This window comes from Diceros bicornis, chromosome 3 (assembly GCF_020826845.1).
Source record: "Diceros bicornis minor isolate mBicDic1 chromosome 3, mDicBic1.mat.cur, whole genome shotgun sequence".
NCBI lineage: Eukaryota > Metazoa > Chordata > Mammalia > Perissodactyla > Rhinocerotidae > Diceros > Diceros bicornis.
In genome coordinates, this window is record NC_080742.1 from 48,711,897 (window position 1) to 48,736,801 (window position 24,905).

The following is a 24,905-nucleotide window of genomic DNA, read 5'->3' on the forward strand; positions in this document are numbered from 1 at the left end:
TTGAAACTGAGTGTCATTATATTAGCTTTTTTTTTTCTTTTGAGGAAGATTGGCCCTGAGCTAACATCTGTTGCCAATCTTTCTCCTTTTTTCTCCCCGAAGCCCCAGTAGATAATTGTATGTCATAGCTGTACATCCTTCTAGTTGCTCTATGGGGGACATCGCCTCAGCATGGCTTGATGAGTGGTGTGTAGGTCCACGTCCAGGATCCAAACCGGTGAACCCTGCCGAAGCAGAGCGCGCAAACTTAACCGCTATGCCACTGGGCCAGCCCCTAGCCTTTTTTTTTTTTATGTGCCATATTTTTCACAATAAAAGCTTTAAATAAAGGGCATGGAGACCTTTGAGATGACCGTCTCAGAAGAACTAAGGAAACACAGGACAGAAGTCCAGGCATCAAGTGCAAGGGCATGGTAAACACACGGAGGTAGCAGCCTGGGACCAGAAATACCTGCCTCATATACTACTCATCTGCTAGTCATAGGGAAACTCTGGTATTCCCCTGTACATCTTTCACCAGATCATTTCTAATGAAGCAAAGTATGACCCATCCCAGAGCAACGATGCATGAAGAACTGTATTGTCCACAGTTCTCTAAGCAGAAGAGTTTACCAATAACTTCCCCAAATAATCTGTCCAAGCCCATTCATCATTCATAACCACATATTTCCTCCAGACCTGGGGAGGATTCAGTTTCTATTGGGTTCACTTTCAAACTTTCAGGGGCATGTTGAAAGCAAATAAATGAAGATAATTACAGGAAATAGAAACTTACCTTTTGGGGGAAGTTTTCTGTTTGAGTAACCTGATTAAGAGCAGAAACTCTACCACTTTCCAGCTGCGTGACCCTGGGCAAGTTACTTCACCTCTCTGTACCTCAGCTGCCTCATCTGTAAAGTGGGGACGTGGGACTATTGTGAAGATTAAAATACATTAATTCAGCACCCAGCACATAAGTGCTCAGTAAGTGTCAGTTATTTATTGGCCAGTGCTCAGAGTTCAGGCCATAGTGAAGAAAGATCTCCTATCTGCGTCAAGTTCTCTCAAATTGCCTATTACGTTCCTTCAAAATTATTTGGTGGAGATCAGCTACATCTAACAACTGTTCATACTCAAATTCAAAGTCATAGTGATTTTCAAACAGTCCCACAAAACCTCCTCTTTTAGGTTCCTGGATCCAACTCCAATGTGTGGAGGGAGGTGGTTTCCCTCACCACCAGCAAGCAGTTCTCTGACACTAGCTGAGTGTCCTACAATTCAACTCAGTTCTGACACTGTCTACCCAGAGCTGGCATCTGATTCCACAGGTTAAGAGTTCAGTCCTACAAGACTGCCCCTCCACCCCAGATGTCAGTCGCAAGCCCAAGCCCAGGTTGTCACCTGTGCTTCTGACCAACTGGCTATAGATTGGAGGTTCCCATAACCCCCTCCTTGGCTTTGACTGATTTCCTAGAGTGGCTCACAGAACTCACAGAAACATTTTACTTACTAGATCACTGGTTTATTATAAAGGGATATAACTCAGCAACAGCCAGATGGAACAGATGCATAGGGCAAGGTATGAGGAAGGGTGCAGAGATTCCATTCCCTCTCCAGGTGTGCCACTCTCCCTGCATCTCCACCTGTTCACCAACCCAGAAGCTCTCTGAATCCCATTCTTTAGGGTTTTTATGGAGGCTTCATTGCATAGGCATGACTGATTAAATCACTGGCCATTGGCAACTGATTGGACCTCCAGCCCCTCTCCCCTCCCCGGGATGGGGGTGGGGGAGTGAGGTGGGACTGAAAGTTCCAACCCTCTAATCACATGGTTGCTTCTCTGGCATAGCAGCCCCCAGTCCTTAAGGGCTTTCCCAAAAGTCACCTCATTAACATCACAAAAGACACCTTTACTGCTCTTATCACTTAGGAAATTCCAAGGGTTTTAGGAGCTCTGTACCAGAAATGGAGGAAGACCAACCATGTATTTCTTATTATAAATCACAATATCACACCTCCCCAAGGGATTCCCCAGGGCCCAAAGAGAGAACCAGCAGGCAAGGTTCTGTGTCACCTTTGAATAGTTCTACCTTTATCTATATTCACACACCAGGCTTCTGCCATACCATCTTCCTTGAAGAAAAGTTTGAAAATCATCTACTACTTTACAATTCCAAGATGTCTGCTGCAAAAGACAACCTTTAAATGGGTTATTTCTAATATTTAACATCAATGTCTTGCTCAGTTCATGGTTAATGTCAACCCCACTGTTTCTACAGATGTTTTTTTCTGCTTAACTTAAAGTACCTCATATTGTTAGCTTTACATTGTTGATTATACTTAAAATGTTTTGGTCTCTTCCAATTTCTGTTCAGCATTAATTCACATATCCATCATGGACCAAACAGTATCTGATCAGAGCACCAAACAGGAATCAGCGCTTGAACAGATGAAAATGAATGACAGCTCCTGCCTTGAAGGACTGGGGACATCACCTTAACAGACTTCATTGGCTGGCCCCTGCCTAAGTCTTTTCACTTGGAAGTTATCCCACCTGCCCTCAGTCTCCAAGACAGTCTTCTAATTCTCAGCACACATTCATCCAAGGCTTACAATTGTAAGCCAGGGGCCCATTTAGAGCCAATTTGAACAGACCCCATCTCTTATCAACAAAGTGATTAAGGACTGTCTTTCAGAAAATCAGCAAAGTTACATAGCCAGAGCATGCACAGAAGAAGAAATCTTGACCTGAAATGACCACGGAACCAAAAGTCCTCCCTCCCACGGAACCCAAGGACCGGGACATGACTAGAACTCGAAAGTCGGACTCTTACCAAAAGTGAGGGGTCCCTCATTCAGGAAGATCTGGTGTTAAAATTCCTTCCTTACCTCATCAAAAATGTTAAGAACACTATCATAAAAGTTTAGATCATCATCATAAATGTTTAGAACCCTGTCATAAATGTTTAAAACCTTACCATAAATGCTTGAAACCCATCAATCAAAACCTGTCCCTCCAGGCAATATATAATGATAAAAGGGACACTCCACCACAAAAAGATATATCACTTATAAATATATATGCACCCAACACAGGAGCATCAAAGTACATAAAGCAACTATTAACAAACCTAAAAGGAGATATTAACAACAACACAATAATAGTAGGGGATCTTAACACTCCACTTACATCAACGGATAGATCATCCAGACAGAAAGTCAATAAGGAAATAGTGGACTTAAACGAAAAACTAGATGAGATAGACTTAATAGATATATAGAGAGCACTCCATCCAAACACAGCAAATGAGAGATTCTTCTCAAGTGCACATGGGACATTCTCAAGGATAGACTATATGTTGGGAAACAAGGCAAGCCTCTATAAATTTAAGAAGATTGAAATCATAACAAGCATCTTTTCCAACCATAATGCTATGAAACTAGAAATCAACCACACGAAAAAAAATTGGGAAAGCGACAAGGATATGGAGACTAAACAACATGCTGAACAACCAATGGGTCATTAATGAAATTAAAGGGGAAATCAAAAAATATGTGGAGACAAATGAAAATGAAAATATACCATACCAACTCATATGGGATGCAGCTAAAGGGGTCCTGAGGGGGAAACTCATAGCAATAAAGGCCCACCTTAATAAATGAGAAAAATCCCAAATAAGGAACCTTAAACTACAGCCTAACAGAATTAGAAAAAGAAGAACAAACAAAGCCTAAAGTCAGCAGAAGGAGGGAAATGGTAAAAATTAAGAATGGAAATAAATGAAACTGAAACCAAAAAAACAATAGAAAAGATCAATGAACCTAAGAGCTGGTTCTTTGAGAAGATAAACAAAATTGACAAACCCTTAGCCAGACTCACTAAGAAAAAAAGAGAGAAGGCTCAAATCAATAAAATTAGAAATGAAAGAGGAGAAATTACAATAGATACCACAGAAATACAAAGGATTATAAGAAAATACTATGAAAAACTATATGCCAACAAATTGGACAATCTAGAAGAAATGGATAAATTCTTACACTGATACAACCTCCCAAAACTGAATCAAGAAGAAACAGAGAATAGGAATAGACAAATCACAAGTAAAGAGATTGAAACAGCAATCAAAAACCTCCCAAAAAATTAAAGTCCAGGACCAAATGGCTTCTCTGGAGAGTTTTAGCAAACATTCAAAGAAGATTTAATACCTATCCTTCTCAAACTATTCCAAAAAATAGAGGAAGATGGAACACTTCCTAACACATTCTACGAAGCCAACATCACTCTGATACCAAAGCCAGACAAGAACAATACACAGAAGGAAAACTACAGGCCAATACCGCTGATGAACATAGATGCAAAAACCCATAGATTGGCAAACTGAATATAGCAATACATTAAAAAGATCATACACCATGATCAAGTGGGATTTATAACAGGGACACAGGACACAGGTTCAACATCTGCATATCAATCAATGTGATACACCACATTAACAAAACAAGGAATAAAAACAACATGATCATCTCAATAGATGCAGAGAAAGCATTTGACAAGATCCAACATCCACTTATGATAAAAACTCTCAACAAAATGGGTATAGAAGGAAAGTACCTCAACATAATAGAGGCCATATATGACAAATCCACAGCCAACATTATACTCAATGGGGAAAAACTGAAAGCCATGCCTCTGAGAACAGGAACAAGACAAGGGTGCCCACTCTCACCACTCTTATTCAACATAGTACTGGAGGTTTTGGCCAGAGCCATTGGGCAAGAAAAAGGAAAAAAGGAATACAAATAGGCAACGAAGAAGTGAAACTCTCGCTGTTTGTAGACGACATGATTTTATATATAGAAAACCCTAAAGAATCCATTGGGGGGCAGGCCCAGTGGCGCAAGTGGTTGGGCGCGTGTGCTCTGCTTCGGCAGCCCAGGGTTCACAGGTTCGGATCTTGGGTGCGCACTGACACACCGCCACTGACACACCGCTTGTCAAGCCATGCTGTGGTGGCATCCCATATAAAGTAGAGGAAGATGGGCATGGATGTTAGCTCAGTGCCAATCTTCCTCAGCAAAAAAAAAAGAGGATTGGCATTGGATGTTAGCTCAGGGCTGATCTTCCTCACAAAAAAAAAAAAAAGAATCCATTGGAAAACTATTAGAAATAATCAACAACTACAGCAAAGTTGCAGGGTACAAAATCAACCTATAAAAATCAGTTGCATTTGTATATGCTAATAACAAACTAACAGAAAGAGAACTCAAAAAGACAATCACATTTACAATAAAAAGAATAAAATATCTAGGAATATATTTAACCAAGGAAGTGAAAGACCTATACAATGAAAACTATAAGACATTATTGAAAGAAATCGACAGAGACAAAGAAATGGAAAAACATCCCATGCACATGGATTGGAAGAATAAACATAGTTAAAATGTCCATACTACCTAAAGCAATCTACAGATTCATTGCAATCTCAATCAGAATCCCAATGACATTCTTCACTGAAATAGAACAAAGAATCCTAAAATTCATATGAGGCAACAAAAGGCCCCGAATAGCTAAACCAATCCTGAAAAAAAAGCACAAGGTTGGAGGCATCACAATCCCTGACTTCAAAACATATACAAAGTCATAGTAATCAAAACAGCATGGTACTGGTACAAAAACAGAATTGAAAGCCCAGAAATAAAACCACACACCTCGGACAGCTAATCTTCGACAAAGGAGCTAAGAACATACAATGGAGAAAGGAAAGTCTCTTCAATAAATGGTGCTGGGAAAACTGGACAGCCACATGCAAAGAATGAAAGTAGACCAGTTCCTTTCGCCATACACAAAAACTAACTCAAAATGGATCAAAGGCCTGAAGGCGAGACCTGAAACTATGAAACTCCTGGAAGAAAATATAGGCAGTACCCTATTTGTCATCAGTCATAAAGGGATCTTTTCAAATTCCATGTCTACTTGGGCAAGGGAAACAAAAGAAAAAATAAACACATGGGACTTCATCAGATTAAAGGGCTTCTACAAGGCAAATGAAACCAGGATCAAAATAAAAAGACAACCCACCAGCTGGGAGAAAACATTTGCAAATCATATATCCAACAAGCGGTTAATCTCAATATATAAAGAACTCATGCAACTGAACAACAAAAATACAAACAACCCGATCAAACAATGGGCAGAGGATACAAACAGATACCTTTCCAAGGAAGATATACAGATGACCAATAGGCATATGAAAAGATGTTCAACATCACTAATCATCAGGGAAATGCAAATCAAAACTACTCTAAGATATCACCTTACACCTGTTAGAATGGCTATAATAACCAAGACAAAAAAACAACAAATGTTGGAGAGGTTGCAGAGAAACGGGAATCCTAATTCACTGCTGATGGGAATGCAAACTAGCACAGCCTCTATGGAAAACAGTATGGAGATTCCTCAAAAAGTTAAAAATAGAAATACCTTATGATCCAGCTATCCCACTTCTGGGTATCTATCCAACGAACCTGAAATCAACAATCCAAACAGGCTTATGCATCCCTATGTGCATTGCAGCATTATTCACTATAGCCAAGACATGGAAGCAACCCAAGTGTCCCTTGACACATGACTGGATAAAGAAGATGGTGTGTGTGTACACACACACACACACACACACACACACAATGGAATACTACTCAGCCATAAAAAAAGACAAAATCATCCCATTTGCAACAGCACAGATGGACCTGGAGGGTCTTATGTTAAGTGAAATAAGCCAGAGAGAGAAAGACCAACACCGCATGATTTCACTCATGAGTGGAAGATAAACTAACACACAGACAGAGAGAACTGTTTGAGGATTACCAGGGGCAAGGGGGTTGGGGGGTGGGCATAAGGGGGGAAGGGATACATTTACACAGTGACTCACAAACAATACTGTACACAACTAAAATTTCACAATGTTGGGCCAGCCCCGTGGCTTAGCGGTTAAGTGCGCACACTCTGCTGCCGGCGGCCTGGGTTTGGATCCCGGGCACGCACCGACGTACCGCTTCTCCGGCCATGCTGAGGCCGCGTCCCACATACAGCAACTAGAAGGATGTGCAGCTATGACAGACAACTATCTACTGGGGCTTTGGGGGAAAAATAAATAAATAAAATCTTAAAAAAAAAAAAAATTTCACGTTATAAACTATTATGACATCAATAAAAATTTTTTTTAAAAAAAACCTGTCCCTACAGCATTTCCACACGCCAGCCTGTTCTCCCTAACCTCTTAAATTTTGCCCCTGAATTGGAAAGACAGATCTGAGGGCACATGCCCCCTGCCTCTCTGCAGATCGATCTTGCAGAATAAACGCGATCTCTTTTTCCAAAGGCTTTTCCCAAAGTCTCTTTTCCCAAAGAATTACAGCAAAGATGCTGTAATTCCCTGGCTGTTTATGTGCAGCAGGCAAGAGAATCCCAATTCTGTACAGTAACACTGTGAGGGCTCTCTTTGAGCTATTTTATATTAGCTATGCTATTGTTTATTCCTGCCCCCACTAGATAACACGGCATCACTACTTTCTTGCTTACTTCCTCATTTCTTTCTAAATAAAGACTCCTTTGGTTTCTCTTCTTCTGCCAGAGCCTAGCATAATGATATTGCTATTTCTGCTTCCTAATAGTGTAGCCAGGGAGGTCTTCTGTAATCAATCTTGCTTACTATACTCAGAGTACATATGGAAAGAAAATAACAGACTTCATTAAGATGTTACCAGCTTTAAGAAGCTGTTATCAATCTTATGGAAATTTATGACCTCTACAACTCACCCTCATTAAGCATTCTTCTAAGAGTTATGTGAATGATATAATTTCTCCGTTAGTAGTACTTGCCTCATCTCACAAGAAAATGTCCATTTTCTGAGATTTCTACCTTACTTATCAGTGTGTGTCTTTCATTATGGTCTGAAATGGGGGCATCTTTCTAAAACTTTATCCCTTCTACGAGAGTATGGATGTGACTGACTTGAGTGTAGTTTACAGGGAAGTTCTGCCTCTCTCCAGTGTATCTTTTTTTTTTTTTTTTGAGGAAGGTTGGCCCTGAGCTAACATCTGTTGCCAATCTTCCTCTTTTCTTCCTTTTTTCTCCCCAGAGCCCCCGTAGATAGTCGTGTGTCATAGTTGTACATCCTTCTAGTTGCTCTATGTGGGACCCAGCCTCAGCATGGCTTGATGAGCTGTGAGTAGGTACACGCCCAGGATCCGAACCTGTGAAACCCAGGCCTCTGAAGCAGAGCGCACAAACGTAACTGCTACACCACCGGGCTGGCCCCGCTACATCTTACTATTAATGCACCACTCCCCATCCCCAAGTTACAGAGAATAACTAAATGTCTTTTAATCATAAAAGAAGCCAGGGGCTTTTTAACATTCCCCAATACCCAGAAGTTAACTTTCTCCAAACTGGCTACCAGGAGCTGGGTTCAAAACTAACAAGCCAAACACTAATGAAAGTGTTCTGTTAAGGCAATCCTATGGCCCTACAAAAAAAAAGCCTTTTAAGATTTCCTACAAGGTCCACTTACTTTCAAAAATTGCTTCAAGCTCATATAGACACACCAAAAAGAACTTTAAAAGAGAAATCGTTAAGATAACTCTACTCTGGGCCAGCCCGGTGGCTTAGCTGTTAAGTGCGTGCGCTCCGCTGGTGGCGGCCCGCGTTTGGATCCCGGGCGCGCACCGAGGTACCACTTCTCCGGCCATGCTGAGGCCGCGTCCCACATCCAGCAACTAGAAGGATGTACAACTATGACATACAACTATCTACTGGGGCTTTGGGGGGAAAAAAAAGATAACTCTACTCTGAGAAAAAAAGCAAACAATATTTTGTATTGCGATTTCCAACGTGTAGCTTTGGTCTTTCATTTTTAGTATTTTGGTTACTTGTGTTCCATGTCAAGAACCTGAGAACAACTCATTAGTGCATCAGAAGCCTGGATGCAATTTGAGGATGCTTTATTTATGAAGAACTCTCCTTTACTCCCCTATGTTTAGGCCAGGAGACAGCTTCTGCTTCCTTTATTCAATCACACTAGACAATGCACATGGCAGAAACGGATCTCACACAGCAGAAATCTCTTCAGTTTCTTCCCAAGATATTCATCTTCCCCACTCAATTAAGTCCAGAAAAAAATCTGATATCCAACCTTGAGGTAAAGCCAACATACATTCTGGATTTTCCAGCAAGATCGTAATTTTAAGTATGCATCCCCCCTAAGTATTTGTCAGATCACACATTCAAATCTTTGCCTCAGAAAATAAAGTTGCTCCAATCATGAGCAATGTCAGGACCCTGTCAGCATGCAGAACCTTACGATGCAGAATACTAACTCTGTAGCTCAGTCTGTTTTCCCAGACACTTAACTCTGTGGAAACATTCTACTGTCTACACCTGACCTCAAAATGAGACCCTAACTTGCCCTTTACTCTAGGCACTTCATTTACATAACGGGTCCTACATTTCCCTTCAGGGAAGGTACCCTTTTTAACATTTTGAGTACTTATTAGAAATTTTGATTGGAGAGTAGTAGTAAGACAGTAAGATTAGGATAAACTCTCTTTGAGAAGTCCTTTCCTAAGACCTTGGCAATTTATTTTTTAATTGCAGAAAGACACTCCTTAAATTTAGGAAATGGGGCCCATTTAAGACATTGAGTAAGGCGAAAGAAAAAGTATTCTTAAAGATATTTAAAGTCAAGTGTTCTTCTGGGGCTCTATCACTCCCTCATTTCTGTGCTGTTCACACAAGAAGGTGCTCCCTCAAATCTTTATCACACACGTTTGCGTCCCTTGGGGCATCTGAGGATCTAGATCTGTCGGCCATCAGGACAGTTTGCAGAGGAGCCCCTCCACTTCTGGACACACTAAAAATCTACTCTTCAAGTACCTCAGGCAAGAGGGTGGGAGGTGGAGAAGAAACAGTTTCTTCTATTTCCCTTCTACATTCCAGATATTTGAGGAAAAAAATCTATATAATTCTCCAGCAGCAGGTCCTTCAAAAAGTTAGTTTCCCCATATCTTTATCTGCCAAAACACTTTAGTGAAACATTTAGCCAGCCCAGTGTCCATGAGTGCTTCATCACCACCCAAAACTAAATGGCCAGAAAACATTTAACCCCTGCATGACACACAAAGCCTGCAAAACGCACTACCCCGTGAACTTGAAAGGAATCTCATTGTATCATTTGGCAGTATATGGTGGTATAAAGATAATATAAATAAGAAATATAAATACTAAAAAAAGATATCACAGTGGTATAAAGATAATTCATCCAGTTACAGATCTTATAAAATGCCTCATAGCATTGTTGCCGTGGTTCCAGACTCTATGACCTCACAGAAAATGGCTTACAAAAGGACTGGCAGAACCGGGAGGAATTTTCACTTCTGGGTTAGAACTCTGGCTGGATGTTAAGCTCTCAGTTCCAAATGCACCTTTCAACCTTGTGAGGCTGGGGCTGGGACTCTCCACGCTATCGCTCCTTTGCCAGCTGTTCCCCGTTAGTTTCCACCAATCGAAGGCACTACAGGGAGACCAGAAGGCAGGAGCGGAAGAGATGGGACACGCTCTTTCGTGTTTATCAGCTGTCCCTATCAGAATCATCCTATCGGCAGTGGGTTTGCGCCTCTAGCTGCTCGGGGCATTCCCAGAACCGGCTTCATCACCTCCCTTCTCCCCCCAACCAACCCAGGGGCCAGCCACAGCCAGCCAGCATCCCTTGCTCCAAGTCTCAGCTACTCAGGACTTTTCCTCCAAGTATCTCAGATCTGGTCACCTCAGCCTCTTCCCTTTGAGCCCTTTCCACCCCCTCAGCCCTCAGGGTGGTAGCTGCTCCCTGCAGTCACTGCCTATAGATTCCCTTTTTGCTCTTTCAGCCCTCTAGCACACGTGTAATTCTCCACATTAAATCCCCCTGATGAAATACCTACTGTTTTATGTGCTCCAGACAAGCACAAGAACTTAAGGTTGAGAGGAGATGAATTTGTTGTTCATATCATTGCTAAAATGTAGAGCGCGCTTATGTGTACCTAGCATTTTAAGGGCTTTAGCATGCATAATCCTATTAACGCTCAAAGCAGGCCAATGAGGTGGCTACTATCATCATCCCCATGTTAGAAGTAAGGAAAATGAGGCTCAGAGAATTTTAAAAACCTATTCAGAAATCACACAACTAGAAAGTAGTGGAGCTGGGAATACAATTCCAAGTCTAACCTCAAAGGCCATCTACAAAAAACTCTAAGGCTTTTGTAGATACTTCATGCTGCTTCAGATGACTATTTACACGGTTCACAAATAACTTACTGCAGGTATATGCTTGCTTTTTTGTTATCCTCATAAGTCTTAATCCCTAACAGTCTCCTTCCCTTTTAACATGCCATTGTTGAGTATCACTTGTCCTGTGGAATGTCCCATATTCTGGACTTGGCCAGTTGTTTCCTCATGGCATCATCTAATTTCTGCCTCTATGTTCTATATTTCTTGTAAACTCAAAATTAGACTGAAGTTGAATCCAGTCAAACTTCTACTTTTTAGACGAGAATATTTCATCTATGTTGCTATGTATTTCCTACTGCATCAAATCAGAAGCCACAAGACGTCTGGTCATTCCACATTCAGTGATTCTGAGATTAATCAATGGATTCAAAGTCTAATTTCTCTATTATAAAGGGAGTCCAGACCGATAAGCGCAAAATTATCACTGTCTACGATAAGGCTTTGGCACGAGACAGCCAGCACACTCAGTGTGTACAAATAAAACGTCATACAAAGTGACTCCTCAAAAAGGAAATAACAGAAGGTATTCATTCAAGTCTTCAGGGAAAGGAAACTTCCCAATAGCTCATCCTACTCCTGACAAGCCCTCAATAAATTTGTTTTTGTTGATCAATATTTCAAACAATCATTAAAAATTTTTTAAAGGGAGAAACGTCACGAGTTTCAAAGTCTAGTTCCAAGCTTCTAACAATTCAGTATGTGTTCTTGCTTAATTCTTTGAATTCTGTGTGCCCGTATCTGTCCATCTGAAAATGGAGATAATGTCACCAACTCCACCTTACCTCAAAGGACTATGGGGAGGGTAAGAAAAAGATAGATATGGCACATATACATTTAATCTCACGAATTAGATAAAATTTTACCCATAATGAAGAAGCATGCAATAAACTAAAAGCTTGAGAAGCCATAAAAATACAATAAACAATGCTTAAGAAGCCATTGCAATTTAAATTTGAAGAGACACTACGAATGAATTAAAAGGAAACTGCCACTTGCCTGTAGCTGATCTACCAGTACTCTAACAATTCACTTACTTAACATGGGGCGCTAACATTTGACTATTTCATTGAAAGCTACATTACACTGGATGCAGTTCCCAAACAGAAAATCATATTTAACATGGCCCATGTTAAAATAAGGGGGTCAAACCAGTAGTCTTGATACCATAACACCTAATTCCGGGAACTATCATCCAAGCTAATTCCCAAACAAATTTTAATCTAAAACAGAAAAGTGCAGGGGCCAGCCACATGGCTTAGCGGTTAAGTGCGCACGCTCCGCTACTGGCGGCCCGGGGTTCGGATCCCGGCGCGCACCAACACACCGCTTGTCGGGCCATGCTGAGGCGGCATCCCACATACAGCAACTAGAAGGATGTGCAGCTATGACATACAACTATCTACTGGGGCTTTGGGGAGAAAAAGGGGAAAAAAGGAGGAGGATTGACAATAGATGTTAGCTCAGGGCCGGTCTTCCTCAGCAAAAAGAGCCGAGGATTGGCATGGATGTTAGCTCAGGGCTGATCTTCCTCACAAAAAAGTTAAAAAATAAAACAGAAAAGTCATTGAATTTAATCTTATAACTCACTGTTTCCATCTACAAAAACACTTTTTTATACGCTATATAACTTGAAAAATATTCAGCATATACCATAGAACCTCCTGCAAAGATTAAATTCAATAATATTGTTCTGAGCATAAATATTCTGAGCATAAATAATTTGTTAAACAAGTGGGACCTTGGAGAATCAGACCTCAGACCAACTTCCCTCAACTCGCCACCAAAGAAACCTTTTAACCATACTTTGCATTTTGATGAAGGTTCTGGTTTAGTGACTCATCAAATGTCATTTTAGAAAACTAACGTAAAACACACAAAGCTAGTTCTCTTGATTTTTATATTAAAAATACATAAAAGCTGAGCAGTTTTTCCTGCACTACCTTCTCCAAGGTAGGTTATAAGAACTTTCAGGTTCCATCATCTGGAAGAGTCAACATACATTTTCTTTTCTCTCTTCAACTACTTGTGTCTCAAATTCTCACCATGACATCATTATCATGCTTTGGAAATTGTTGACACAGGCTATTCAATTGTGCTAAATAGTTTGTGTTTATACACAAGCATTACAGTGCCACCATCTGAGCAAAAGAAAGCAGAGTAACATTTTAAAATAAAGCATAAGTAAAAGGTATTTGTCTTTCAAAAAATTTGCCAAGGAGGGAACTTCATATTTAAATACAATTGACAAACTCATCAGAAAGATCTCAAACAAGATTCTGTTGAATGGGATGGGACTGAATGAGGAAGATAACTCAGTTACCCAAGAACCTATTTCAAATTTTTTTTTAAGTATCTCAAAGAGCAGATTTTCAAAAGATATAGTGTGCCCTTACAAAGAAAAGCCCACAAAAAGACACAGACCATGAGAGAGAAGGATTTTGTGTTCCAGCACATCCAAGAGTCAGGAGAAGGCAAAACCCTCTGGAAAAACTAACAATAGGCTTAGATACTGAAATCTTAATTTTAAATATAGAAATTCTTACCTCCCACTGTAAGTGAGGCGGGATATTTCGTATCTGAAGTTTCCGAATCCTGCAGAAGAATTAAAATGTTTTTTAAAAGAAAAAAAAACATATAGAAGCAAAGGCATTAATAGCCAATATGGATATTTAGAAAATACTTAAAATATTAATTTTATATTAACTACAAACCAATATATAATTTAAAAATGCAGCCCAAGAAGGAAAAAGGAGACAAAGTTAATCACAGGATGCATATTGAGACCATTTGCAGATCCAGCATCACTGGATTGTTATGACTTATTTTAAAAGCCATTAAAATTGGTAGACATAATGCTTGAAAAATATTTCACCTGGTGACTATATTGTAAGTTCAAACTCTTTAGCCTCAAATTAAGCATCCCAGGACACAAACAAAGCCTAGTCCAGACATTCTTAATCTGAGATCACAGCCAAAGGGTCCATGGACAGAATTGGGGGTCGGGGGGGAAATCAATATTCATTTTCACTATCCCCTAAATGAAACTCAATTATAAATGTTGGCATTAAACCACAGTAGAATTACACTACTTGTAATTTTGATATCAATATAAATCAAATATTTTCATATCACATAAGCTGTTGCAGATCTTTAAATATCATCTATACTCATTACTGTGAAATTTAGATATGTTGCTAGAACTTGTTACTTATTATGTTACAATGTACATATTACTACGAGTTTTAACATTTTGCTAACTGTATTTCAAAGTGATTAATTTCCTCTATAATCCTACGTATTTTATTTTATGCATTTGAAAACACCCTAAGGGGTCCATGTTTCAGGCTGCCAAAGGAGTCCATGGTACAGAAAACATTAAAAATTCCCCACCTTAGTTCAACTGCCCACATACATACGTATATTATATACAATATATATTTTATATAATAATATATATCCCCTCTTCTTCTACCCTTTCCTCAACACTGTCAGAAGGAGGGAGGAAGAAAGGAAGAGACATTAATTATGTGAGATTGTACTATGGATGCCACACATCAGTCACCCCCTTAGAAGAGAAAGGGATTTATAGTCAGCTATTTAAAAAAAAAAAAAAAAAGACTAGCAATTGGGCTTGACATCTCAAGTGAAATAATTAACTTCTAGAATTAGAACTACAGTTATTTTCCCTTTCCAGGTCAAATAATCCACTTATTTTGAAGTACCACAGCAAACACCAGCTTAGACTAGATTCAGAACCTAGTCTTTTGTCTCTTCCATTCCCTCCAAAGCATGAGAACAAATAAATGCCACGGATAATGCCTATCCTTTAGAGAACTCTAAAAACAAGTAGATTAACCAAACTCAGGCACATCCTGTTTGTAATCATAAAATGGAGGAGGAAGGAAGAATTTTTACATTATTTTTATGAGACAATAAAACAAAGCACAATTATCAGGAGCAATAAATGAAAGAGATGGTGAGAGAATGTCAATTTAAGAAAAAAATTTTCAACCATCTAGTCTCAGAATTTACACATGCCATGCTAGTCTGAGATTTGTTTCAAAATATGTAACTCATGTGCTGGTAACTGCTAAAGCTGCAAGACAGGTACTACCTCTCTGCTTTTGTATAAGTTTTATATTTTCTATAAAAGCCTTTAAAAATACACCCTAATAAAAAGATTTCTAATACACAGATTTCAAAATTGCTATATATTGCTTTAGTTAGCAGAAAAGTTACTTAACACTGTATAAATATTTACCCTGTGTAACCAAGGAAGAATTACTTACTACATATATGCAAGTACAAGTAATCTGTTTTAGTCGAGCATCTGACACAGTAAGAATTAGCAGCACAATGTTAAACTAAGTCTTCATCCCCACTGAACTCATTTTTCTGGGTGTATATATATTACCAAAAACTTTTCCCAAAAGTACACATATAAGGGTATGTACCAAGTTCAGGTCAACTAGCAGGTGGTTATTCACGTTACAAAAACAAATAGCCCACTTCACTGGGCTTCCAAGAAATTCTTTAAATAGGATACCATCTTTTGTACATTAAAAGTACCCCATTAGCCATGTTTTCCCAACACATCCAACACCCATTTACTTATTTGAAGTTACTCCAGAATAATTATTTCCCTTAAATGGCTGTCTAGTGTTCATTATCTGATTCTCTCAAGTTTCATTTTAAACAAACATCAGGATTATTTTCATACAGTTAGTGTTCTGACTTCTAGAATTATTCTTCCCCACTTAACCAGTAACTCATCTTAACTCTGCAGTTTCTCCTCCGGCTCCAAACCCCATGCTCCACTCTTATCAGGACAAGAGCCAAAAGGCTCAACATCAAAAGGGACCAAGCAAAGGCATGAATTCTAATCATCTGGCACATAAACACAAACTTCTGACCTGGAAAGTACTTGAGAAAATCTACCCCTCCCAGCTGTGCTTCTCAAGTTAGCTGTACACAATTAAAACACTATCACCTGATTCTCTGAGCTCCCAGCTCCCAAATGAGCTTTTAGAATTAGGTTATATTTAGGTTTGATTCCATACACTTAAGAATCAAGAAAGTAGATATTGATATTTGTTTCTACCATATGATTACCAAATCACTAGAGTTCAATTTAACTATCAGCAAAATAAGTTGGTGTTTCACTTCCTAAAACACACCTAAACCGTAACACGATCACACTCCATTAACCGCAGGGACTAGTTAGGTTGTCTCATTCACTGTTGCATTCAGAGCCTGGAATAGTGCTTGGCACCCGATAAGCACTCAACTGATAAATAAATTAAAATTTGTTACAATCTATAGAAGGAGAAGAAAAACACAAGACTCACAGATCTGCATTCTGGAAACCACTAACATTTCCAATGATTTTCTTACAGCTTATAAAAGGAGTGAGAAAAACAACTGTCACAATTACGTTTGAGAACAAAAACCAGGAAAATACTAATTTAATTACTTGTGCTTTTTTTGTTTGTTTGTTTGGAGATCAGCCCTGAGCTAACATCCACCAATCCTCCTCTTTTTTTTTTTTTTGCTGAGGAAGACGGCCCTGGGCTAACATCGATGCCCATCTTCCTCCACTTTATATGGGACGCCACCACAGCATGGCTTACCAAGCAGGGCGTCGGTGCGCGCCCGGGATCCGAACCAGCGAACCCCGGGCCGCCGCAGCGGAGCGCGCACACTTAACCACTTGCGCCACCGGGCCGGCCCCTTACTTGTGCTTTTTTAAAAGATTTCAACACAATCTATTTATAAGTTAATCATAGAATTTAAGGGTTTTCCCCCAGAAGGAAAAATGGGGTAAAGCTTATTTTAATTTCTCAGGCTAACAGATAAAAACCTTTAAAAAATGCCTACTGTGCATGAAATATTAGTGACTACAAAAATTCAGTAATAGTTATTAACAGCAATTTAACTTACAGGTTTAATTACAGGATAAAGAGCCAATAGAGAGGCTCATATAGATGCCAAAGGGCATCTTCAAGATCTTTAGTAATCAATGAAACTGATTTATGTTGATTTATAGAAATTTTCAAATTGACACTACACTAGAAAAACTAATATAATCCACGTCCATATGTCCATACCAGCTTCAATTATCAAGTGTGATCACCTGATCTTATCTATACTCACACCTGTACCGAGTCCCACTCACATGGCCTGTCATGCTGAAGTACATCAGTAAATAGTTATAAGATAAGGATCTTTTTTGTTTAAACGTCACAACACCATTATTGCTCCTAAAAGTGATTAATAAAAGTTCCTTGATATCAGATATCTACTCTGTTTATTTCTAATTGCCTAATAAGTATCTTTTTACAGTTGATTTGTTCACATCAAGATCCCAACAAGATGCACACGTGTAGAGTTTGACATCTCTCAGGTCTATTTGATACAAGAGTTTCCCTTTGGTTTTCTTGCCATTTATTTGGTGGTCCAAATCAGAAATCCTGTATGATTACTCATTTTGGACTTTATCCATTATATCTTGTTTATGTCATTTTAAATAATTGTTTACTATGTTGAATTTTATATACAATGATGTGTGAAATTTTTATATTATAAAGCATAAAACATCCATATACAACCTCACCAAATAATTAGAACCAGACAACTAAAGCTATTTATGCTCCTCCCCCATCCCAAATGCCTGCCTCCCAGAATGTAACCATCATCCCAAATGTCATTTTCATGCCATTTATAAGTATTAGTATCTCTTTAAATAGACAAAATACTATTATCAGTCTTTAAAAATGAACAAAAACTTTATACTAAATATCTAATCAGAGTTCAAATTTCCCCAATTAAAAATTTAACAGTTTGTTCAATCAGTATCCAAAAAAGGCCATACAGTAGTGCATTTGATTATGACCTCTACGTTTCCCTTTTTTTCTTGCAACTTATAAGGAAAAAAAAAAACCCAAACCTGTTATTTGTCCACTAGTTTCTCACTGCCTGGATTTTGCTAATTACACCCCTGTAGTGGTGTTTAACATGTTCCCCTGTCCCCAATGAAAGAGGCATTAGCTATGAAGATTCGATTTGTTTTTTGTTTTTGTTGCTTATTTGTTTGAGGGGAGACAAAAATATTTCACAGGGGGTGTTTGGTACTTTCATGAGGAGATAGGGTATTTCTGGTTGTCTTCCTGTGATGTTACAACCCCTAATGATCACTGCCTAAATCTATTATTTCAAGGGTGAAAATTGATTTCTCATTCTATCATGCCTTCTGTATTTTTTTAATTAGCTGGAGTTCTTCCACAAAGAACATTCCCTTATCAAATATTTGGATACCCTGAAGCACAGTAAGCACAGTGAAGGCAGGCTAAATACTTGCTTCTTTCCCTTCTACAACAGATGGTTTTGTGCCCCTTATCACATCCCCTCACTCACCTTTGATTTCATCCACAGCTATGGTGGACAGTCCAATGCACACTGAAGTTGTCCCACCTCCTTCCACCCCTAAGCACACCTTAGGCATCTCTGTTTTTCCTCAGAGTTTTCTCCAAAGCCTCAGAAAAGTACAGGAGCAGCCCAGAATCAGAGGAGAGATGAAATTCTTAAGACAATCCACAATTTACAGGGAAGGGAGTGGGAGCCAGTAGATAAATGCCCCAGTCTTCTGGCTAGGAGGTATTCTGTCCATTTCTCTAAGATCCCATTTCCTTACGGCAACATCAATAAAGTACTCTCCATTGGCTTTTCCTAACTCATTTCACTGTCCCCATTCCTTCACTCTTGATTCTTGTGATCATCTGCAAAATAAATCAGCTTCATGAAAATCCTCATCTCAATGTCTTCTTCCAGAGCAGCTCAAAGACATCATCATTTCAAAGTTTTCAGAATAATGAGTTGGTGTCCTGGCATTGTCCAAAGATGACCAAACGTTTTCCCTCCCCATATCATTATAAATTCATGGATTCATAGATATTGAGTGTATCAATCCATTGTATTAATTTTTTGATGATCAAATTGCCTCATCTTTCGCCAGTCAATGGAAGCCTCTTCACGTTGATTCGTGCATCTTTTGACATGACTCCAGTAATCTTCGACAGCCCTTTTGCCTTCTTTTATGAATGACAATCCAGGTTCAACTTGTTCACTTCCTGCCCCCATCTGCAACCAGCCTTGTTTACATGGCGTGCCGGTCCCTCTTAGTCAGGAATAATACAGAGACACAATCTGGTCATTAGGGTGCTAATTGTCATTGGGTTGGCCATTGCTCCTAGGCCAGAGCTAGAAAATATACATTTTGTTTGAAAGAGAAACCATGTTTCAAGCTGATTCTTTCCAATTCAAATTTTAGATTACTAGGTCTTTGCCAAAAGTCTTTAATATTTGCATTTTTTTCTTCCACTGTAAAGTTTGACAACAGATGTAAGAATATAAACTAGGAAATGCTTTATGTCTGTTATGGACTGAATGTTTGTATTGCCCCCCCAAATTCATATGTTGCAGCCCTAAGCCCCAGTGTGACCATTAGGAGGTAGGACCTTCAGGAAATAATTAGGCTAAAATGAGGTCATAAGGGTGGAGTCCGAATAATGGTGTTCCTGCCTTTATAAGAGGAGACCAGCACTCTTTTCACTGGCTCACAATGAGGAAAGGCCATGTAAGCCCACAGCAAGAAGGCATCTGTCTGCAAGCCAGGAAGAGGGCCGTCACCAAGAACTGAACGAATCTGCCTGCACCTCGATCTTGGACTCCCCAGCCTCCAGAACTGTAAGAAGTAAATGTCTGTTGTTTAAGCCATGCAGTCTACGGTATTTGCTATAGCAAACTGAACTGCCAAAGACAATGTCTATTACCTCATTTAACCCTCAGAGTCAGCATTTTATAGACTAGGAAACAAAAGCAAAAGTTCAACTTGTCTAAGGTACACTTGGGACACACTACTAACTGTGTGATAGGGTGAGAATTCACCTCTGGGCTTTCTGGCTCCAGAGTCTATTCTCTTAACTACACTATATGCAATCTTACTGATTTCACTTAAATCCAACCAATAATGTAACCACATCAAATAAATTCAGAAAAATTACAGGTGGCTTGTTAAACCTAAAAGGTCAAAATATGCCAATCCCAAGAAAAATTTTCACTTTACCCCACAGTTTTAAACTATACAATCATAATTAACATATCAAGACTCAATATTGACGTTAAATAGACAGTTACATATTAATACCAAGAAACGAAGGCGACTGTGCTGAAAACTCAGCTAACTCAGCTGCCTCAAGATATTATGAAAATTGTCTACACAGGCATCCAGGCACTTGAGGCACCGTAAAGCCAGTCATTTCATGCTAAGCCCTAATGAAAAACCATGAAAATGTATTAGACTTGCAATCTTTCGTCCAAACTACTTGCAAATCCTGAATGTACATTTTATCTTATTTCTCCCAAAAGGTTCTTTCTACCAACGCTTATGCAGATCAAGCGGGAATCACGGCTTTCTCACTTCATAGGTAAAGAGGCTGAGACTCAGATCATGATCTAACGCTAACATCAGCTGAAGAGAGGAAGAGACAACCAAGTCTAACTTGTAACACATTCCTCTTTGTCCTGTTTTCTGATGCAAAGAACTGGGTCACATGGTCCACATTTGTGGTCCACATGCAAATAAGAAGCTCCGAGCTCAGAGTGGTATAGCATGGCCTCTTCGATTTGCCATGTGGGGGCATACTCTACTGACCGCAGATTTTCATTCCACCTGTGCCCAACCAACTTAATCTATGCCCAAAGAGGAATTTGTTCAACCTGGCCCAATTCAATATTGCTAATTACTTGTATGAATTACAATCCTCAATATTACAATTATATCTATATTTTCTGGTTTTATACAGTTAAGAATTAGCTCTTTACAAAACTGTCCCATTTGCAACAACATGGATGGACCTGGACAGAAAGACAAACACCACATGATTTCACTCATATGTGGAATATAAACCAACACATGGACAAAGAGAACTGTTTGGTGGTTACCAGGGGCAAGGAGGTTGGGGGGTGAGCACAAGGGGTGAAGGGAGGCATTTATACCGTGACTGACAAACAATAATGTACAACTAAAATTTCACAATGTTATAAACTATTAAGACATCAATAAAAAAATAATTAGCTCTTTAAAAGGTCAACCTCAATTTTTAAAAAGTTTAATACACATTGCTGGTGAAGAGTGTCAACTGGCATAACCTTGCCTCAGCACTGACTTGGCAGTCTCTTATATCCTGACTAGAGGTGCAGCCTCTAACTCAAGGATTCTTTTATGTGATTTCCTAAGGAAAAGCGTTAACATGCTCAAAAACTTACCTTTAAGCTTATAAATAGGAAAAACTAGGAAGAACCTATAAGTCCAGCTAAAAGGGATTAGCTAAATAAATTACATTATATACAATGCAATATCACGGAGACAGTATACATAAGAATATTTAATGAGGACATATGTTCATGACATTGTTCATTGAAAAAAGCACATTACAAAAACAAAACAGGGAATGTGAACAGGGAATTTAAAATCATTTAAAAATGCGTATTTTAGGGGGCCGGCCCAGTGGCGTAATGGTTAAGTTCACATGCTCCACTTCAGCAGTCCGGTTCCACAGGTTCGGATCCTGGGTACGGACTTAATGCACCACTTATCAAGCCACGCTGTGTTGGCATCCCATATAAAGCAGAGGAAGATGGGCACAGATGTTAGCCCAGGGCCAATCTTTCTCAGCAAAAAAGAGGAGGATTGGCAATAAATGTTAGCTCAAGGTTAATCTCCCTCACACACACAAAAAATAAATAAAACGCACATTTTACCACAATGAGCAGAAGAATGTCTCCAAGCAGGAAAAAAAAATTGGTGTATATGTACACACACACACGAATAAAAATAAAAGGAGAAGTATGGCACCAAAATACTAACCATGAAGATGGACTCTGGCTGGTAGAATCATGGGCAGTTTTCAATTTCCTTTTGCTTTTGCATCTTATAAAGTAAACTTTACTAATTGTTAAGGGGGAAATAAGCTATTATTTCCAACGTATGGTATAATATAGAATGAAGCAAGAGAAATCAGTCACATAGGTTCCAACAGTTCAAATTAGCTCTGTAACATCAGTTTTCTCTCTCTCCCAAGATCTCCCCCAAAGATATTACAGTCTAGCTGAAGAAATCAGACATTTTTTTTTTGCCCTTCGCTAACATCTGTCGGCAATCTTCCTCCTTTTCTTTTCTCCCTCGCCAAAGCCCCACTGCATAGTTGTGTACAGTTATAAGTTTAGGACAGTCTTAAAAGAAGTGTCAGTAAAAATGCGAAGGAGGGAGCAACATAGAGATTTAGGAGTAAATTAGGTAGACCTCAGGTTAAGATCCTCTGTGAAAGACTGAATCCCATGTATTGGATTGACAGGAGGCCGCAAGTACTGTGAAGAAAAGCATATTTGCTGCAACAGTTAAAGGAGATGCCAGATGCTAGTGAATTGAACACTGGACGCAGGAAAGGAAAAGACAAATGATGCTGTTCCCTCAACTGTACAGGTAGAGACGTCATTCCAAGTGTGGTCTAAGGACCATCCACACTGGAATTGCCAGGAGGGCTTACTTAAAGATTCCAGGGCCCCAGTGCAGACTTAATAAATCAGAATCTTGGCGGGGGGCTGGGGGGGGGATGTGGTTTCACACACACTTAAGTTTGGTGACCACTGAGGTCAATTTAACAGGGCAAGTCCCATGAGGGCAAAATTATTTCTATCTTATTCACTATTATATATGCCAGTGCTTAGCAGATTGCCTGACTTATAACGGGCAATTACCTAACATTGCTTAAACAAGGAATAAAGGAACAAGTCTCTTAACCTTCCAGTTCTAAGTGAGAATCTAAGGTGATTCTTCCATCATCTCCCAGCTCCCAGATCTCCATGGGAACAACATCCATGTTTTAATCCCCTTAACTACAACAGGTAATTTATCTTTTAAAGTTAAAGCACACCTTAGCATCTTTATCCATGTAGAACAGTCTGACAGCCATAAGTTTAAGGATGGCACCTTGATTAAAGCCAGGGGTATGGGCCAGTAGAGTCCAAGAAAGGCTGAATGTTCTTCTATGTGCTGCTCTTATTACTAACGCCTGCATATACACACTGCCATCTCTCTTTCTTGTAGGAGACTAAGTGTTCCTTCAAGGGGAAACATAGTCAAATTTCTTATACTTCTCCTTACGATATGTGCAAGGGAAGATGACAGAACACTGTTGGAAAAATAGTTGAAGAAATAGGGCACAAACTGATCCTCAGTTCCTGAACGACCAAAGATTTCTGTAGTCTTCACACTGAGACAATCTGAAAATGCACCTTTAAAGAAAAAAGTCACCACCAGTATTTCAACCAACTACAGAAACCCATGCAGCTGAACATCAGGGACAGTTACTACTTAAATAAAAGTCTCACTGTCTGGATGACTCAAAAGCGTAGCTCTTTCAAAAGTATACCATTAACACAATATAGCAAATTATACATATCTTCCTTGAAAATTAGGGTGGTCACAAGGGAATAAAGTACTTGGATACAAAACCTCTAATATGTTTGAGTCACACTGAAAATTAATCATTCCCATATTTTCCACAGTTAAGCTAATTTTATAAATACCATTACATTTTTTTCCAGCAAGACTCATCATATTTTTAACAAGTGATTTTAAAAGCTGTAAATCACATGCGGCCACTAAGCCCTTGAAATGTGACTAGTCCAGTCCAAATTGAATTGTTCTATGAGTGTGAGATATATAACAGATTTTGAAGATTTAGTACAAAAAAATATAAAATTTCTCAATAACTTTTTAAACTCATCACTTGTTAAAAGGATTAAAATTTTAGATAAATTGGGCTGCATAAAATATTAATTTCACCTGTTCCTTTTTACTTCTTACCATGGCTACTAGAAAAGTTAAAGTTACATATATATATATAGCTCACATCTTTCAACTGGAAAGAGCTGATATAAAACTTAGCATACTTGACACTCAAAGGCAAAGATAACTGAATAAATTTTATTTCTCTTTGTCAAGGAAATTTCAGAATCAACAAAGTTTTATGCAGAATACTTATTTTCCAAATACAAGTCACCATCACTAAGTGAAATGTACCTGCAAGAAGCATTTTAAGATAACTAAACTTTTTAAAGTCTTATATTTTGAATATACGGGTATCTCTACATCAACGCCTTTTATTTCACATTAATGCTAACTGGATGTGGTCCTTATCCAAGGCAAATCCTTAGATTTGTTTTTTTTAAGTGGGAAAGTTGTAATTGATCATTATGAAGTTATATCACTTTGTCATCAACTTTAGAAACTAAAGTAATTCTACTACCTGAGAATCTGAAGAATGAAGCCAGTGTAGATAGATGCCTTCCTGTTTCTAAGAAGTAGACTTACACAACCCACATGGTTTATATTTCCAATTTTAATATGTTTTGTATAAACAAGCAAATAAAATGAGCAAACGGTTATTGCTCACAAGGGAATCAGTATGAAAATTCTCAGTTTCATGCAACTGAAGAACTCTTACGTAGCAAGAAAACAGACAGTAGACAAGTTTGATCCAAATA

The 24,905-nt window shown here is 38.9% G+C and overlaps 1 protein-coding gene across 5 annotated transcripts in view; it reads right to left on the minus strand.

The window, feature by feature from the left end:
• IGF2BP3 (insulin like growth factor 2 mRNA binding protein 3) overlaps positions 1–24,905 on the minus strand; it is a 146,190-nt gene that overhangs the window by 92,679 nt on the left and 28,606 nt on the right. For all 5 annotated transcript variants that reach the window (XM_058527209.1, XM_058527205.1, XM_058527214.1 and 2 more), the window contains one exon: positions 13,844–13,892. In XM_058527209.1, coding sequence (XP_058383192.1) covers positions 13,844–13,892 — 49 coding nt within the window. The remainder of the gene's footprint in view (positions 1–13,843; positions 13,893–24,905) is intronic.